Source organism: Carcharodon carcharias, chromosome 30 (genome assembly GCF_017639515.1).
Source record: "Carcharodon carcharias isolate sCarCar2 chromosome 30, sCarCar2.pri, whole genome shotgun sequence".
Classification (NCBI taxonomy): Eukaryota; Metazoa; Chordata; class Chondrichthyes; order Lamniformes; family Lamnidae; genus Carcharodon; species Carcharodon carcharias.
The window spans coordinates 13,324,203-13,343,551 of NC_054496.1; the positions used below are offsets into that span (position 1 = coordinate 13,324,203).

The 19,349-nt window shown below is 47.5% G+C and overlaps 1 protein-coding gene across 2 annotated transcripts in view; it reads left to right on the plus strand.

The window, feature by feature from the left end:
* The first annotated feature begins 6,605 nt into the window (after positions 1–6,605).
* zgc:158403 (tetratricopeptide repeat protein 39A) overlaps positions 6,606–19,349 on the plus strand; it is a 73,549-nt gene continuing 60,805 nt past the window's right edge. For both annotated transcript variants that reach the window (XR_005941710.1, XM_041177376.1), the window contains exon 1: positions 6,606–6,714. Coding sequence is in view for 1 of the 2 variants with exons in the window: in XM_041177376.1 (XP_041033310.1) it covers positions 6,683–6,714 (32 nt within the window). In the remaining variant the exon portion in view is untranslated. The remainder of the gene's footprint in view (positions 6,715–19,349) is intronic.

Below are 19,349 nucleotides of genomic sequence, written 5' to 3' on the forward strand. Positions count from 1 at the left end.
TACAGCACAGAAACAGACCATTCGGCCCATCTAGTCTATGCTGGTGTTTATGTTCCATACAGGCCTCTTCTCACTGAACTTTATCTCCCCCATCACCATATCCCTCTATTCTTTTCTCTCTCATGTGTTTACTAGCTTCCTCTTAAATGCATCTTTGCCCTTCACCTCAACGACTCCCTGTGGTAGTGAGTTCCACATTTTCACCACTCTCTGGGTAAAGAATTTTCTCCTGAATTCCCTATTGGATTTATTAGTGACTAAATTATATATTGATGGCCCCAGGATTGGCCAGGAGTCTCCAGGAATTAAAGATCAATCGCCAGGACAATGCTGTGCACAACCCTGGAGAAAAAAATCATCGGGACATTAAAAAAAATTTTTTTTGTCGTTTTCTTTGAACATTTCTCTTTATCAGATATAAAGTTATTGAAAATGGTAAAAGAGGCTGTTTGGCTGACAGTCAAGCATCATCTAATTGGGTAATGTGTCTTATCTTTCCAATTGGTGTAGGAAGGCAGTGCGTCACAAGGATGGATGTGTTGGCCGACTAATGGCTGGAGCGTGGGGGCAAGTCATGTGATAAAACCTCCAGGAATACATTTAATCATAGTTGGCAACTCTAATGGACCCCTAGTTATGTTCGCAGCCACAAGTGGAAACATCTTCTCCACCTCAAACCTGTTGAAGGCCTTCAGGTCACCCCGGTTTAGTTGTGTGAGTGCAGGGAGCCCAGCTCATGTAAAAGCAAGGCCCAGTGCAGCTATTGAGACAGGGAGGTGAATGCTACTGAACAAAGACCGTTGCAGGAGGAGGCCCATCATAGCTGTGCCAACATTTTGAAAGAGCTATCCAATTAGTCCCATGCTCTTTCCCAGTAGCCCCTAACCCTCTCTGTTCTAAAGGAGAGCAGCCCAGGCTTCTCTCGTCCCTCCACATAACAAGGTGCTAAAATGGAATTGTAAGACTTTTACAATTGCATGTAAATCTCCTCTATACCCTCAACAAGACCTTGACATTGCTTCTAAAGTTTGGTGCCAAAAATTGAACCGAATACTCCAGCTGAGGTTTATCAATGATTTATAAAGATTTAGTGTAGCTTTTATGCTTTTGTGCTCTAAGCCTATTTTGACAAAGCCAAGTATCCTGTCAGCATTTTTAAAAGCCTTATCAACCTGTCCCACCATCATCAAGGGTTTTCTGTATGTAAACCCCGAGTCTCTCCGATCCATCACTCCTTTAAAAATGCACAATTGAGAAAATAGCTAAGAATGCCCCTTTGGAGAATGCCTAAAATCAAACAAGACAAGATGGAGCCAAGATACAGAGGAATCCAGAACTTTCCTGACTCTCCCGACGGAAAATGCTTCGATGTGGCGCCGACTCCTGAGTTTCCATGCCAACGGGCCTGCCTACAATTGCATTTGAGCCACCCAGCTAGAGGTGGCGCTGTCACCTCCTCCCATTCAGGCTGCCCAGCGATAAGGTCCGAACTGCAACCAGTGGTTTCCTCCCAGCGAGGGCAAAGCTGCTCCAGGTAGAGGGTCACCTCACTCCAGCGATCTTTTTACCCAGCATTGGGCAACTCACCACCTCTGCAATGCTGACCCTAGCAGCAACACTGGGATGGGTGAAAGAAACACTCAGGCTAACAAACACTGGCTTCCATTCACTTTTGGTCTGGCAACTTTGTTTAAGGTTCCCATCCTTTTCTCTAATCCCTCGCCCTGTGACCACCAACAACTCTAAAATTCTGGCCCTTTGCACACCCCTGATTTTCACTGCTCCACCATTGGTGGCCACACTTTCGGTTGCTGAGGCCCTAAGGCTCTGTAATTCTCTCCCTAAACTGAACTCTCCAGCAGATTTCCTTCCCCTGGACATCAGCAGACATTCAACTCCAGATTTTTACTGGACTCGAACTTCATTATCTGCTGCGATCAGATTTGAACGTGGAGTCCCCGGAATATTAGCTTAGGGACAGTACCACTGCTTCACTTGTTAGTCAGGTGATGTTGAACCATATACATCTGGGACATCTCCAGTTCCGTCTCAGCTCCATGCCGAGTTAGTTAATTTCATCTTGGGTGGCACCAGGGGTTGGTCTTGGGTAGGAAGGCTGGAGATCACCCACCGTCCCCACTCTGAATGTGACTCCTGATGGAAATTGTACGCATGCGGACGTGGAGGTCCGGATGGCATCAAGCTCAGCTGTGAAGCCCCAGGCAGTCAAATAGTCTGCCAACATACGCCCACAAAGAATTCCAACTTGGGCAAGGGTGACTGGAGAGCAAGCAATGCTTGGCATGAATTGTTGGGGAGATAAATTGGGGAATAGAAATAATGATGAATAGACTGTGTCCACTTATACGCCTACTGGTGGAGCAAGTTTAAGACTGAACTTGAGTAACCTTGTTCTGAAGGTACAATTAGTTCAAGACAAACAAGTCTTCTGTATACTCCCAGGGGTATTTCATCGCTGCATTTGTTCACTAAACCAGTGATGTTTTCCCTAGAAGCCATTAGGGTAAATTTGCTGGTGACTTATTATGCAGTATATCTTAACTCATAGCAAGTCCCACTCAGCCATCATCAAAATAAATGACAGCCATTCGCTGACTTATTCCTCAGGGCAATGCCTTGACCAATCAGGGCCAAGCTGCCTGGTTTAAATTTCAAACAATGCTTGACAGTAAGTTAGTCATCACCAGTGGTGCATTCTCCATGGCGATGCCACTTGCCAACCAATCAGCATTCTCTTCACATACAGTATAAATTGTTGTTTCCCCCTTATACTGGTATTCTTGCAAGTCTGATGAGTGCAAGGTGAAAAGCTTAGACATGTCTCTCTTTTTTCAGCAATACTCATAGGGCAATCCTCTCCAGGAGTCAATCTACTGAACCATTGTTTTACCCCCTTTAAGGCATGTATATCCTTCCTTAGGTAAGGAGACCAAAACTGTACACAGTACACCAGCTGTGATCTCACCATAATTACAGCAAGACTTCTTTTACTTCTACTTGGACTTTCTTGCAATGAAGGCTAACCAGCTTTTTTCAGTGATCTTACTGAACCTACCAAGTTTATGCTGAGATTTGCATGAGACCCTCTCCCCCCACCCCTGCCTCCCACCCACCATACACACACACACATCAGATTCGGGTGACCCACCACAGTATCTCACGCACCATACTGGCTGTTTAAAGTTGGCGAGGGAGATCCACAGGAGATCCATCCTTCAGATCAGTCACAATTTGTGTTGGATGACAGGACAGGCTTGAGGGGCTGAATGGTCTATCCGTGTGCTTGTGTCCCTTCCAGCCCTTGCCTCTGCATCCCTTCCTGGGACAACTGGCGCCTGTTTAAAAGCAGGTCCTGCTGAGAGAAGGTCCGGAGACGGGCAGAGAAGGGGGATTCACAACTCGGGCCCACAAGACTGATCGGCTCGGCCTCTCACTCACCGGTCTCTTGTCCGGTCCACTGGGTTCAACCCTCGCTGTGAAATAAAACCGTGGCTCACGGGGTTTCCTTGTGAGGCCACTTCCTCATCAGATCTTGCTTTTCTGGTCTGGCAACTTTTTCTCCATTCCGACAGAGGAATTGCACCAGTTAGTGCCCTCGTCGGCTTGCATGAGTTACAAAATTAATTGACACGGGTCATTCTGACATTAAAGCAATGCAAAAATTCTGCAGGCGGTGTGAGTCGGTACTCAGTTTGTAGTTTCCTGCTTCTCGTTTCAATTGTCTCCCCAGTTCCCCTGGCGGGTTGCTGGGTTATGATTTTCATAGCTGGTTGCAACCACAGAATCAAGAGGCCACTCGGCCCCTCGTGTCTGCACCGGCCAAGAAACGAGTCCCCACCCGCCCCCGCCCCGGCCTAATCCCACTTTCCAGCATTTGCTCTGTAGCCCTGCAGGTTACAGCACTTGAGGTTCATGTCCAGACACCTTTTAAATGAGTTGAGGGCTTCTGCCTCTACCAGCTCTTTCAGGCAGTGAGTTCCAGACCCTCACAACCCTCTGGGTGAATAAAAGTTCCTCATCTCCCCTCTAATCTTTTACCAGTCACTTTAAATCTATGCCCCCTAGTCACTGACCTCTCTGCTGAAGTAAATCGGTCTTTCGTGTCCACTCTATCCAGGCCCCTCACAATTTTGTACATCTCAATAAAATCTCCCCTCAGACTCCCCTGTTCCAAGAAGAACAACCCCAGCCTATTCCAATCTTTCCTTATAGCTGCAATTTTCCTGTCCTGGCAACATCCTGGTAAATCTCCTCTGTACCCTCTCGAGTGCAGTCACAACCTTTCTGTAATGAGGTGACCAGGACTGCACACAGTGCTCCAGTTGTGGCCTAGCTAATGTTTTATACAGTTCCAGCAAAACCTCCCTGCTCGTAAATTCTACACCTTGGCTAATAAAGTAAAAGGTTCCATATGACATGTTAACTGCCTTTATCGACCTTCAGGGATCTGTGGACCAGGTTTGAGCTTGCCAGTAGACTATTGAACTGGAGGTGGCATCACTGCAAACCTTGATCCTCACCTGGCACCTGCAGTTCCACTGGAGGTGACCTTCCCATTCTTGACTCAGGGCTACTGAGACCCAATCTTAGTCCTACTACTGCGACCCGAGACCAGCTAACTCAGTGCCAAACCTGGGATCTTCTTACTCTTTATGGTTCAACAATAAATTGCATTTATATAGCGCCTTTAATGTGGTGACACGTACCGAGACTGGACAGGATGGTAAGTCAGACAGAAATGGACACCGACCCTAAGAAAGGTGGGGGGAGGGGGAGGGGGGAAGGTGGGGGATGGGGAGGGAGGGAGGGAGGGAGGAGGGGGAGGAGAGGGAGGGAGGAGGCAGGAAGGGGAGGGGAGGATGGGGAGGGGAGGAGGGGGTGGGAGGAGGGAGAGAGAGGGGAGAGGAGGAGGGGGAGAGGGGGAAGGAGGAGGAGGGGATGGGGAGGGAAGGGAGAGGGAAAGGGGGTAGTGGTGGGGGGAGGGGAGGGGAGGGGGGAGTTGGGAGGTGGTGGGGGAGGGGGGTGGTGGGGGTGGGGGAGGGGAGGGAGAGGGGGAGGTGGTGGGGGAAGGGGGAGGGGAGGGGGGAGTTGGGAGGTGGTGGGGGAGGGGGAGACAAGTACTTTTTTTTTCAAAGTATTTTTTGCCTCCTGAGCCTCCCTGGGTGCGATGGTCAGGGCAGAGCCAACCCTTTTGTCTGTTGCCCATTTCATAGCTTTGAGCCTAGTCTGCAACAACAACTTACATTTATATAGCACCTTTCATGTAGCAAACCCTCCTCGGGGTGCTTCACGGGAGCGTTATCAGCGAAAGGAGATCTCAGAACAAATGTCGAAAAGCTTGAGCAAAGAGGTATGTTTTGAGGAGCAGAGAGAGAGGTAGTGAGTTGGACAGATTTATGGAGGGAGTTCCAGAGATTCGGGTCCTGGTAGTTGAAGGCTATTGGACTGGTTGCTCGCTATAGGCCATGCTGGGTATTTACTTTTATTGCAGTCGATGGAATTAAATTTCTTGAAGTGAGTATGACAGGCAACACATCCGGGTACCACTCGTTCTGTGTTCAATTGCTACCCCAAAATGTTTTACAAATTGAGGCCCAATAAAAAAGGTATCCTAGTTGGGTTCTTCCACCAACTGTGACGATTTCCCTCTAAACCCCACTGTTCTGGCACTGACTGATGGTGGTGTAGTGACAATGTCACAGAACCCAGGCTTAATGCGTCCTGGGAACATTGGTTTCAAATCCCATCATGGCAGCGGGTGGAATTTAAATTCAGGAATTGAAAACTAGTCTCAGTGGTGATGACTATAAAGCTAGGATTGATTGTGGTTTAAAAATCCATATGGTTCACTAGGGAAATCTGCCGTCCTTCCTCTGGCCTGGCCTACGTGTGACTCCAAACCCACAGCGGTGCTGATTCTCCAACTAACCCCCTGAAATGGTCTAACAAGCGCCTCAGTTCAGGGACAATAAGGATATGGGCACCAATCCTGCCCTTAACCCCAGAAGGGGGTTAAAAGCAGCAAACCCTTTTGAAATCATTGAACTGGAATTCTATTTTCAGCTATTCAAGACCAGTTGAGATCAGTACCAAGTCATTTCCCAAGTTTTGACTGGTTTTTTTTCTCTCTTCACCCCCTTCTCGTCCCATGAAAGGATAAAGGGGGTTGGGAGCAGAATTGACCAAGTTGAACATTACTGGGTGGTCAGGAATCAAAGAAAAAAGAAATCATTTTATCGTGGGACTTTAAAAATAAAAAAAATTGAGGGCATCACTGGTTGACTGCGAAAGGGGATTCAAGACGTGAGTGGTCCAGGTGTAGGTATTGTTGAGAAGCGCAGCGACGGCCGACAGTCGGTGACTCCCTAAAGAGGCAGCCCTGGGAAGCGAGCAGGTTGCGACAGGGGCTGGGATTCACTCCTGCGCTCTCTCTCTCTCTCTGTGTTCATGTTAATTCCAGCGCCGGCGAGTCGGTGTCAGTGAAGCTGAGGGAAGGAAAAGTGGCTGAGACCATTGGGAGGGGACCCTCCTCAAAGCCTCTCCCCTCCTAAGTAGGGTAGGGGGGGGAGGGAGGGAGGGAGGAAGGGGAGTTGACTCGCATCAGCACCGCTCTCCTCGGCTTTTAAACCCTTTTTGACACTCTGGATCCAAGCAGCTGGAAATGGCTAACTCCAGGGACTCCCCGCCCAGAAGGCAAGTATATGGTTTTGGTGGGGGGGAGGAGGAGGGGTAGAATAAGTTCTAAGTATTAAGCAAAGCAGCTAACAAGTGCATCCCGCACCTCAGTTGCAATTGCCACAGTCAAATTGTTTACAAATGCCTGTTCAGACTCAACAACAGTTTTCAGATCATTTTTAACCTCTCCCTCCCTCCCTGGAAATGCAGACGTGGCAGTGTAATTATCTGGGTAAAAAATAAAACCGACTGGTTAGGAACAAATGTGCTTTTCTGGCCTGCTCAGGTTAAAAGTTGCCACATGGTCATTTGTGTAAACACCTTGCAGGGTAGTAGGCCAGCAAACACTGGTGTCTCACAACAGGTGCAACACCCTCTGAAGGAGCAGGATTTTATTCACAGAAGGTTATTTGGGAGTAAGATGGGAGAGCAATTTCATCCATCCCTATTTTCTGCACCGCACCTCCCCCACCCCCACCTTTTTTTATTTTGGGAAGAACACTAGGATGCCTGTGTGACATCTTGCATTTATATAGCGCCTCCTAACATTTCCAGGCATTTTGCAAAGACATAATTAACTGTCAATCGAGGCATAGATTACAGAAGTAGGGAGGTCATGTTGGAGTTGTTATAGAACCTTGGTGAGGCCACAGCTGGAGTACTGTGTGCAGTTCTGGTCAACACATTATAGGAAGGATGTGATTGCCCTGGAGGGGGTGCAGAGGAGATTCACCAGGATGTTGCCTGGGATGAAACATTTAAGTTAAGAGGTTGGATAGACTCGGGTTGTTTTTGTTGGAGCAGAGAAGACTGAGGGGCAACTTGATCGAGGTGTACAAGATTATGAGGGACATGGACAGGGTGGATAGGGAGCAGCTGATCCCCTTAGTTGAAGGGTCAGTCACGAGGAGACATAAGTTCAAGGTGAGGGGCAGGAGGTTTAGTGGGGATGTGAAGAAAACTTTTTTACCCAGAGGATGGTGATGATTTGGAATGCGCTGCCTGGGAGGGTGGTGGAGGCAGGTTGCCTCACATCCTTTAAAAAGTGCCTGGATGAGCATTTGGCACATCATAACATTCAAGGCTATGGGCCTAGTGCTGGTAAATGGGATTAGGTAGGTAGGTAGGTCAGGTGTTTCTCACGTGTCAGTGCAGACTCGATGGGCCTCGATGTGTGATTCTGTGATAATTGGGCCATTTAACACGGAGCTACACGCCAGGAGATGTTGTGGGTGTGTTACAGATCACTCGGGGAGTCCGGGTTGCTGTGGCAACATGTACTTTTTCCATGCATGTTGTAGTCCGGAGCTGTGGATGGTGATGGTAGAGGCTCCAACATTCTCTCTGTCACAAGGCTGATCAGCAGTCTCCCCTGCTCTTACTGCCTGCCATTGGCGTGAGTTGGAAGGATTTACAGGTTGATCCTCGACTGTGGATGGGTAGTAACGTGTGGCCGCACTATGAATGTTCCTCCCTCGGCCATCAAGCCCTGGAGGGGGGGTTTGAACCCAGAGCTTCTGGCTCTGAGGCAGAGATGTTACCCGCTGCGTTACAAAACCTCTAAACAGTTAGTGGGATAGGTGACCAAAAGGAGACTCTTAAAGAAAGAGCAAGAGGACGATAGGTTTAGGGAGAGAATTCCAGAGATTAGGACCCAGGCAGCTGAAGGCATGACCTCCTGGTGGAGCAGTGAAAATCCCAAGGTTAGAGAAAAATTATGCAGCTAGCATATTGTGTTACCAGAAGAATACAGTGTGACACATTCTGCAATTTTATCCACCACATATCTGGGCCTCTCAGATATTTTGAGAGAAAATAAAAGCCCTGAGCACCATTTATAAGAAAGACATCCTTGCTTTTTATATAGCATTCCGTTATATTTCTCTGAAACGTTTCGAGCACTTTGCACACAGTTAATTACTTTGAATTGTACTGATTGTTATGTGGGAAGATGATGGGAACAGCTTTTTACAGCAAAACCTCCTCCTCCTCGGTGAACTCCACTGGCAAGGCTGGCATTTATTACCCATCCGTAGTTGTCCTTGAAAACGTGGTGGTGGGACGTCTGCTTGAACTGCTGTGGTCTGTGTGGGTGAAGGTGGGCAAGGGCACGCCAGGATTTTGACTCCGTGACAGTGTGAAGCGACAGTCTCAAGCCATGACGGTGTAGGAGTTGGAGGGGGACTTGCAGGCGGTGATGTCCCCATGCGCCTGCTGTTCTTGCCCGTCTAGGTGGTGGAGGTCAGGGGGTTTGGAAGGTGCTGGCGAAGGAGCCTTGGTGAGTTGCTGCAGTGCACCTTGTAGGTGGCACACACTGCTGCCACTGTGCGTCGGTGGTGGGGGCAGTGAATGTTTGAAGTGGGTGGATGGGGTACTGCTGATCAATGAACGGCTCTTGATTTGGACAGTGTTGAATTTCTTCTGTGATTGAACAAGTTCAGGGTATTCAGTCACACTCCTGGCTTACGCCTTGTAGGTGTTAGAGAAGCTTTAGGGAGGGTGATGGGGATGTCATTGGATTGTAAGGGGAGGTAGTTGGGCTGTTTCTTGTTATGGTGCCAGTCTATACTCTGTTGGGAGCACACTTGCCTTTGAGTTTGTGGGGTCATTTCAGAGAGAATAAGCACAAAATTCTGGACTAACACTCCAGTGCAGTACTGAGAGAGCGCTGTCGGCAGTGCCATATTTTGGATTAAGGCCACTAGGGTGAACATAATAGGGTCCATCTCACTATTTTAAAGAGAGTTCTCCTCAATATCCTCATGCATATTTGCCCTTTAGCCAGCACCTAAAACAGATGATCTGCTCATTATCTCATTGCTGTTTATGAGAGGTTATTATTTCCTATGTCACAACAGTGACGACACTTCAAAAGTACTTTCTTAGCTACGAGGGACATGAAAGGCACTATATAAATGAAACTTGGACTTTCAGTTTGTTGGGATTTCCTTCTGGAGTGAGTATTACTTGCCACTTATTAGCCCATATGTTTTGTGTATTGGGTCTCAACATTTTAGCAACTGGAATATGGGAACTGTCCAAAATTGACCCCTAGTGGTGTAAAAGGAAAAAAAATGGGCCAGTTCTCGGCAAAGCCAGGTACCACAAACAATGAAATGAACCACCAGAGAATCTGCTTCATGGTAACGTTGATTCAGGAAGGCTCAGGCACCAAGAAAAGTCCCTACTCACCTAATAGTACCACAAGATTGCTTACATCCACCTGAGATGGCAGAGAGGATGAGGGAAGGTTTAATGTTCCACCCAAAAAAAAAACATGGCATCTCCGACAATGCAGCACTCCTTCAGGTGTCAGGGTAGATTATGTGCTCATGTGCCTGGAGTGGGCCTTGAACCCACAACCTTCTGTTTTATAGGGTGAGAATGTTGAGAGAAGCTTTCACGTGGAAGCCATAATACCACAAAGGTTAGGGCGCTGAGGGAGTGGGTTGGGAGGAGGTGGTGGGTGGGGGGGTGCGGCTAAAGTAAAATGGGTTCAGTGATCTTCCCCAATCTGGAACGAGTGTTACTTACCATCTATCAGCCTATATGTTTGGTGTGTTGGGTCTTACACTTCAGTGCATTTATATAGCAACTGTGAAGTGACAGACGATTTTTGAACTCCATTTTTTACAGATGGGTTTGACCGATTTTTAGTTTGGGTGCTGTGACTGCTTCTGTGGAAAAGGCCATTCACCTGCTCCATGTGTGTAGGGTTGTCAACCGTGATTAAAAGTATTCCAGGAGGTTTCATCACATGATTTGCCCCCACCATCCAGCCATTAGTCATCCAACACATCCATCACGCACTGTCTTCCTACGCCAATTGGAAAGCAAAAATGCTCATTACCCAATTGGATGATGCTTGACTGTCAACCAAACAGCCCCCCCCCCCCCCCCCCCCCCCCCCCCCCAACCCCCCATTTTCAATATTTTTATTTCTGGCTAAGCGAAATGTTCAAAGAAAATGACAGAAAAAAAAAACAATCTTTTGTAAAGTCCCGATGATTTTTCTCCAGAACTGCACACAGCTGTGTCCTGGAGGTTGATCCTCAATTCCCGGAGACTCTGAGGCCAGTCCTGGTTGGGTTGTCAACCCAACATGTGTGGAAAGGGATCCACTGGAACCTATCGCCTTTCTGTCAACTGTGGCTCAGTGCACGCTCGCATCTGAGGGTAGGATTTTCCGGTCCTGCCCACCGCGGGGACTGGAAATTCCCTCCCGAAGTCAATGGATCTTTTTCCGGCCCATCGAATTTTCTGTCCCGCCCTCGATGATCCCTGTGGAGGGGCAGGACTGGAAAATTCTGGCCTGAGCCACAGGGTTCCGTATACGCTCCAGTTTTTAAGCACACAAATCAAATCTGACAACCCAGTACCGCACTGAGGGAGTGCTGTACTGTTGGAGGTGCAGTCTTTTGGATCAGATGTTAAACTGAGGCCCCACCTGCCTGCTCAGGTGGAAGCAAATGGCCCTATTTGAATAAGAGCAAGGGAGTTCCCCCTTGGCGTTCTGGCCAATATTTATCCCTCAATCGACATCATAAAAAAAATTATCTGTTCATTGCTGTTTTGGGAGCTTCCTGTGTACAAGTGGGCTACTGCATTTCCTACCTTACAACTGCATTGTCAGATGAGTGAAGGGCCAAACAGAGGGCCCCATCTGCTTAGTGAAAGGAATGTTGAAGAAGGAAGGACTTGCATTTATGTAGCGCCCTTCATGACATCCCTTGGCACTTAACAGCCAATGAAGTACTGTTTGAAGTGTAGTCACCATTGTAATGTTGGAAACACAGCGGCCAATTTGCGCACAGCAAGCTCTCACAAAACAGCGATACGAACTTTGAGGGGTAAATATTGGCTGGGACCATGGGGAGAATGCCACTGCTCCTTTTCAACATAGTGTCAGCTTACATCCATCTGAGAGGCCAAACGGGGCCTCAGTTCAACATCCCACCTGAGAGACAGCGCCTCTGGCAGTGCAGCACTCCCTCAACACTGCACTGGAGTTCAGCCTAGCTTTTCGTGCTAGTGTTTCTATAGTGGACGTTGAACCCACAGCTTCCTGACTCTGAGGCAAGGAGCCACATTAAGATCCCATTCTGGCATTCGAAGAAGAGTAGAGAGTTCTTCTGGTATTTTGAGTCATGTTCATTTCTTAAATTGACAAATTAACTTGTGACTTATGGATCAAAAGCCTTGGTGTATGTTATGGACTGTAAGAGCTGCTTGGCTGCCTGTGCTGCTTTTTTTTCCTCTAACATCCAGATTAGCTCATTATCATGTGAATGGCATTTGTGGCTTTCTAACTGCCCAGAGATTGTTCCACTGTCTTGTTGACACACACAGCCCCAGCCACATGGTATCATTATGAGCTTGTGCTTTTTCCCTTTGGCTTATCTTTTGAAAAAATCTAAATCGGAGTTACTCTGAGCCGCATAAATGAATGGTGCCTTTTCCATCTTCCCACGGGCCTGGAAATTGTGGAAGAAAACAGATGAGCAGGGCCATTTGTTTCCACCACTGTTTGTGGGATCTTCCTATGTGCGGGATGGCTGCGGAGTAACGGGAGCAGGCAATGACTGTGCTTTAAAGCAACTTGTTGTGATGCAACACGCTTTGGAGAGACGCCATAGCAACCATTCCATCACCTTTTCCTGCTTTTTCAAGGATCTTGAGGCCCAAGAAACCAGACCCATCACTCCATCTCCCTACCCTCGTCCAACCCTACATTTGGTTCTATTCATTTATGGGATGTGGACTTCGCTGGCTGGACCAGCATTTACTGCCCATCCCTAATTGCCCTTGACAAGGTGGTGGTGAGCTGCCTTCTTGAACCGCTGCAGTCCATGTGGTGTAGATACACCCACAGTGCTGTTAAGGAGGGAGTTCCAGGATTTTGACCCAGCGACAGTGAAGGAACGGCCGATATATTTCCAAGTCAGGATGGTGAATGGGTTGGAGGGGAACTTGCAGGTGGTGGTGTTCCCCATGTGTCTGCTACCCTTGTCCTTCTCGTTGGTAGATGTTGTGGATTTGGAAGGTGCTGTCTAAAGAGGCTTAGTGAGTTCTTGCAGTGCACCTTGGGGAGGTGGTGGCGTAGTGGTATTGTCACTGGGCTAGTAATCCAGAGACCCAGGGTAATTCTCTGGGGACCAAGGTTCAAATCCCACCATAGCAGATGGTGAAATTTGAATCTAATAAAAATCTGGAATTAAAGGTCTAATGATGACCATGAAACCATTCCCGATTGTCATAGAAACCTATCTGGTTCACTAATGTCCTTTAGGAAGAAAAATCTGCTGTCCTTACTAGGTCTGGCCTACATGTGACTCCAGACTCTCAAAAAGAAATAGGAGCAGGAGTGGGCCATTCGGCCCCTCGAGCCTACTCCACTATTCATGATCTGATTGTGGCCTCAACTCCACTTTCCACTGTCTCCCATTAGATTTGACTCTTTGACACAGATCAAAAATCTGTCTAACTCAGCCTTGAATATATTTAGTGACCCTCCAGTGCTTCCTGTGGAAGAGAATTCCAAAGATTAACAACCTTATGAGAGAAGAAATTCCTCCTCATCTTTGTCTTAAATGGGAGGCCCCTTATTTTTAAACTGTGCCGCCTAGTTTTAGATTCTCCATGGGGGGAAACACCCTCTCAGCGACTACCCTGTCAAACCCTCTCAGACCAATGGGGATAGGCCCAACCTGCTTAACCTTTCCTCATAAGACAACTCCTTCATCCCAGGAATTAGCCTAGGAAACTTCTCTGAACTGCCTCCAATGCAAGTGTATCTCTTCTTAAATAAGGGACCTGGCAGCATCTGCAGAGAGAGAGAGAAAACAGAATTCATATTTCGAGTCCAGTATGACTCAATCTTCAGAACCCGACTGAGACTGTTGTGAAGACTTCTTGTCCTCCTCCTGGGCTTCTCTGCCACTGTTGGCAAGTTTTACCTCACCATCCTCCTCCAATACCTCTCATCCATTGTTCCAGTGGGATTGCCCTTGCCTGCTTCCAGTGTTGCTTAACCAGAAGAAGCCAGAGAATCTCTGGCAATCTCTTTCAGCACCGTTACTTCCGGCGTCCCGCAACAATCTATCCTTGGGATCCTCCTATTTCTCATCTTCGTGCTGTCCCTCGGCAACACCATCTGAAGGCACGATGTTGGGCGGCAGACGTACGCTGAGGATCCCAACGCTGCCTCTGTGTTGTCGGACTGCGTGTCTGTCACCTGTCTGTAAGGAAGCTGCTTTTGTTGGTGCTTCCTTTGCAGTTTGATGGCACTGGTGCCCAGTTTCAACCAATTCCCATCCAAATGACCATCTACATACATGTGAATGGCAGAGTGTGACCATGGCTGAGCCTGATCATGACCTTCCCCTGACTTGCACACGTATCCACCGAGGATCAGGAGCTGATTCTCCCGACCCACGCCCTTGGCCCTTGACCAAATTGAAACGTTCACATCTGCTGAGCTGGCTGTGATATGGTTAACTCTGCACAAACTGAGAAAGAAACCTGGCTACTATCTGGTCTGTTTGACTCAGCTACGCATTATCCTTGCCAAATATACCATTAGGAGAACTGTCCGGAGATATAAGTTGCATTAGAGAAGGTGCCCAACCTGTCGCTTTTAATCAAGACAAATGGTCTGTGTGTCTCCTTGATCCTGGGAAAATGGATGGAATCCTGGGATATGATCTCCAAAACCCTTGTTTCCATTCCCGGAATCCATAGTAATAAAAATGGAACTTGATTTATTCCGGCCTACTTTTGGCTAATTGTGTAGCCCACACAAGTCGAACAGAAACACTATTTACATGAGGGTGGAGTGCCATTTTAGCCTGAAAGAACAGCTATTGTGTAATATTTACTCTTGAAAAGTCGCTCTAACGTTTATGATACTCTCACAAAGTAGAGAGTGGGCTGGGACGGGGCTTGATTTTCTCATGGTTCTCTCCTGAAGAGGTTTTGGGCAAAACTTTGAATGAATGCCGCAGGTCACTGGCACCACAAAATGTTGTTGCTTGGCTTGCCCCACCCCCACCCCCACCCCCACCCCCACTCCCACTCCTTGCACACCGCCCCCCACCCCCCAACCTCCCACCAACCCCACACAGTCCTTTCGTCTTCATTCTCAAAGTGGAGATCTGATTAACACTTTGCAAAAGTGGCTACAATAGCAGGTCGGAGGCTGGGAATTCTGTGTCAAGTAACTCGCCAACTCGCCTCCTCACTCTCCGCAGTCAGCCCACCATCCACAAGGCACAACTCAGGAGTGTGATACTCTCCACTGGATGAGTGCACCCCCAAGAACGCTCGAACAGCTCAACACCATCCCGGACAAAGCAGCCCGCTTGATTGGCACCCCATCCACCAACTTAACTATCCACTCCCTCCAGTGCCAGTGCACAGTGGCAGCAGTGTGTACCATTTACAATACGCACTGCAACAACTTGCCAAGGCCTTTCAAGAGCAGCCTCCAAACCCATGACCTCTGCCACCTAGTAGAACAAGTGCAGCAGACACTGGAAACACCGTTTACAAGTTCCCCTCCAAGCCACATGCCATCCTGATTTGGAAATATGTCACCGTTTCTTCACTGTTGCTGAGTCAGAATCCAAGAACTCCCTCCCTAACACACACGTGGGTGTACCTACACCACATGGACTGCAGCGGTTCAAGAAGGCAGCTCATCACCACCTTCTCATGGGCAACTATGGATGGGTAACAAATGCTGGTCCAGCCAGTGATACCCACATCCCATGAAAGTTAGTCTTAGTAATGGATTGTCATTAAATGACAATTGTCATTAAATTGTCATTAAAAACCCATCTGGTTCACTAGTGTCCTTTAGGGAAGGAAATTTGTCATCCTTACCTGGTCTGGCCTTTATACAAGGTTCCAGACCCCCAGCAATGCGTTGACTTTACTGCCCTCTGGAATGGCCTGGCAAGACACTAAAGTGTTTCTTTTTTTATTCACCTACAGGATGTGGGCTTGCTGGCTAGGCCAGGATTTATTGCCGATCCCTAATTGCCCTTGAGAAGGTGGTGGTGAGCTGCCTTCTTGAACCGCTGCAGTCCCATGTGGTGTAGGTACACCCACAGCGCTGTTAGGCAAGGTGTTGCAGAACTTTGACCCAATGTGTATCCCAAGAAGGTAGCACACCTTCACAAAGGCAATTGGCGATGGGCAGTAGATGCTAAGATTGGCAGTGACACCCACATCCCATGCTTGAAGCTAAGCCAAGAAGAGAAGGATTGACATGATCAGGTTGTCCCAGTAGCTCCTGGCTTGTGAGTGGTGATTTGTTTGGGCGATGCGTAAGCGGAAAAAAGATTTGACCAGGATTTCTAGAAATGAGAAGACGCTGAGGACAAACCTTGGTGGGAAAGATGGTGTCATGGATTACACATCAGCTGTTCTCTCTCGGGACTTGGATTCAAATTCAGCCCCGTATTATGGGATGAAGGTCTCACCAGTCTGTTTGCTGTAAGGGACCCCACATAATCTGATCTTGAAGGTCCTTGGCCCAGTTCCCATTGAGCAAGGTTCCACAATGTAAAAGTAATCTAACTCGGCACTAAATTTCCAATGTTTCTTTCTTTTTATTACTACTTGGGGCATGGGCATTGCTGGCAAGGCCAGCATTTATTGCCCATTCCTAACTGCCCTTGAGAAGGTGGTGGGTGAGCTGCCTTCTTGAACCGCTGCAATCCACCTGGTGTAGGTACACCCACAGTGCTGTTAGGAAGGGAGTTCCAGGATTTTGACCCAGTGACAGTAAAGGAATGGCGATATATTTCCAAGTCAGAATGATATGTGGCTTGGAGGGGTGGTGTTCTCATGCATCTGCTGTCCTTGTCCTTCCAGGTGGGAGAGGTCACGGGTTTGGAAAGTGCTTGTTGAAGGAGCCTTGGTGAGTTTCTGCAGTGCATCTTGTAGATGATACATACTGCTGCTACTGTGCGTCGGTGGTGGAGGGAGTGAACGTCAGTGGAAGGGGTGCCAATCAAGCGGGCTGCTTTGTCCTGGATGGTGTGGAGCTTCTTGAGTGTTGTGGGAGCTGCACTCATCCAGGCAAGTGGGGAATATTCCATCATACTCTTGGCTTGGTATGGGAAATGGGGAATTATCACCCTAGTGTGGGGGCTCTCTGCTTGGGTCAGAGCTCCAATGAGAGCTAAGGCATGTAGCTGAGGCAGAGGGAGCTTTATTTTGCATTGTTTCTTATAAAAACAGCTCTATACCCTTCCTCACCATTTGTTGTTTTGTCTTCAAAAGCCTCCTCAATGTATTTTTGACCATATATCAGTCACCTCGCGCATATTTACATCAAGGCTCCTCCCAGAAAAGCATCTTTTATGTTGTTATGATTAAAATAACTGCTGTATAAATCCATGTATGTAACCCTAACCCTAAGCAATATCCCTCATCTTTATGAGCACAAAATTCACAAAACAGATGGAGAGTTGAAAAGGAATTAGACCACTCCTACTCTCAAAGCCCTGACATCAGACAGCATCTAACTAAAGTGCAAGAGAGAACGTAAATATAAAAAATGCACTTTCCCAGAATTAGTGAACTCCTCGCGTGGAGAGTGCTTGGACCTTGGAGTAGTCCTTGCAACATTGTTCTGTCATCTTTAACCACGTAATATTGGTAAGGCAGTGGGCGATGTGGTGTGTCGTTGGGCAACATTGGAAACAGGCAAATTGTATGGAAATTTCTCCTGTCTATAGTTAATAATTTATCTCAGGGGATAGAGCGATTTAGTAACAAGGCAAATAGTCCAGGTTCTGTTTAGGTAATGTGGGCTGAATGGCCTTTTCCTGTTCCTGTATATGTGTCAGAGAGAGAGAGAGAGAGAGAGAGGTTATTTTAAGGAGCCCTCTCTCTCAATGGTACTGCATCCCTCCTAGTTTCCTCAGCTAGCTTAGACTAGAGACTGTCGTCATTCTATGATTCAGCTGCAGGAAGTCTTGTGTTTATGCAACAGCATTCCCGACCTTTTCTGGGAGGAGCCTTGATATAAAAGTGCAAGAGGTGACTGATATGTGGTCAAAAATACATTGAGGAGGCTTTTGAAGACAAAACAACAAATGGTGAGGAAGGGTATAAGAAACACTGCAGAATAAAGCTCCCTCTGCCCCAGCTACATGCCTTAACTCTCACTGGAGCTCCAACCCAAACAGAGAGCCCCCACACTGGGGTGATAAGTGCTTTACAGCCAATAATGAACTTTGTGAAGTGCAGTCACTGTTAAAGTGTGGGAACCAATTTGCTCACAGCAAACTCCCACAAACTAAATTGTTTTTTTTTGAGAGATGTAGTTTAAAAAATAAATATTGACCAGGAGACTGTTGGACTCTCATTGGAGATGCAACCCAAGCAGAGAATCCCCTCCACTAGGGTGATAATTCCCCATTTCCCATACCTAGTCAGGAGTGTGATGGAATACTCCCTATTTGCCTGGATGAGTACAGCTCCAACAACACTCAAGAAGCTCGACACCATCCAGGACAAAGCAGCCCGTCTGAATTGGCAGATTGCAATTGCCTGCTTTTCTTTGAAATAATTCGCACCTACAATCTAGATCTACCTGAAAGGGCAGACAGGGCCTTGGTCTCACGACTCATCTGAAGATGGCACCTCTGTCCTCTGACAGTGCAGCACTCTCTCAGTACTGCACTGGCTCTATCATTCTGGACTTTTATTTAAACTTAAGTCTCTGATGTGGGACTTGAACCTACAACCTTCAACTCGGCAGCACCCACTGAACCATAGTTTACACTGAACCAGTTAAAACTCGGGAGGAGCCCATTTCTTGCAGTTTAAAAAAAAAATAAAGATATCTAGGTGAAAACCAAGATCCTATAGTTTGAATAGGAGAATAAACAAGTGGCTAGGTAACACCAGATGTAAGTTTTAAAAGTTTGTAGAGTGAATGCGATTGGTAAGATGGTGGGTTGGAGTCCAGCAACTGGAGATAGGATAAGACCCGAGAGTGGTTAGAATGTAACTGCATCCTAGGACTGGTCTGGGCAACTAGCAGCGATGTCTTAAAGGGAAAGCGAGATAAGTTCATAAGGGAGAATGGGATAGAAGAATATGTCAATAGGGTTAGGCAAATTGATGCGGAAAGAAGCTGATGTGGGGCATAAATGCCGAATGGCCTGTTTCTGTGCTGTTGGGATGTGGGCACTGACGTGCAAGGCTGCATTTATAGTCCATCCCTACTCGCTGAGAGATATTGTCAGTTGTTTGCACTCTTGAAGCAATTGCTTTTATAACTGAATGGCAGTAGCTGGGCCACCTCACAATCAGCTAGGTGGTGTGGGCCCAGAGTTGCCTGTAGGCCTAAGCAGCACTCACTGAGCAACTTGGGAAAGTGAGGGATGGGGAAAGACCAACAGGGCCTTGAAGCCAGTCATCGGCAGACCAGCAGCCAATCTACCCGTGCTGTCAACACAATCCCCTCAGCCACATGACCTCCTGTCAGTCAATGAAGCACTTTTTGAAGCGTAGCCACTGTAATGTCGGAAATGCGGCAGCCAGTTAGCGCACAGCTAGATCCCATAAACAAACAGCAACGTGATAACGACCAGATAATCTTTTTATATTAAGCGATGTTGGTTAAGGGATAA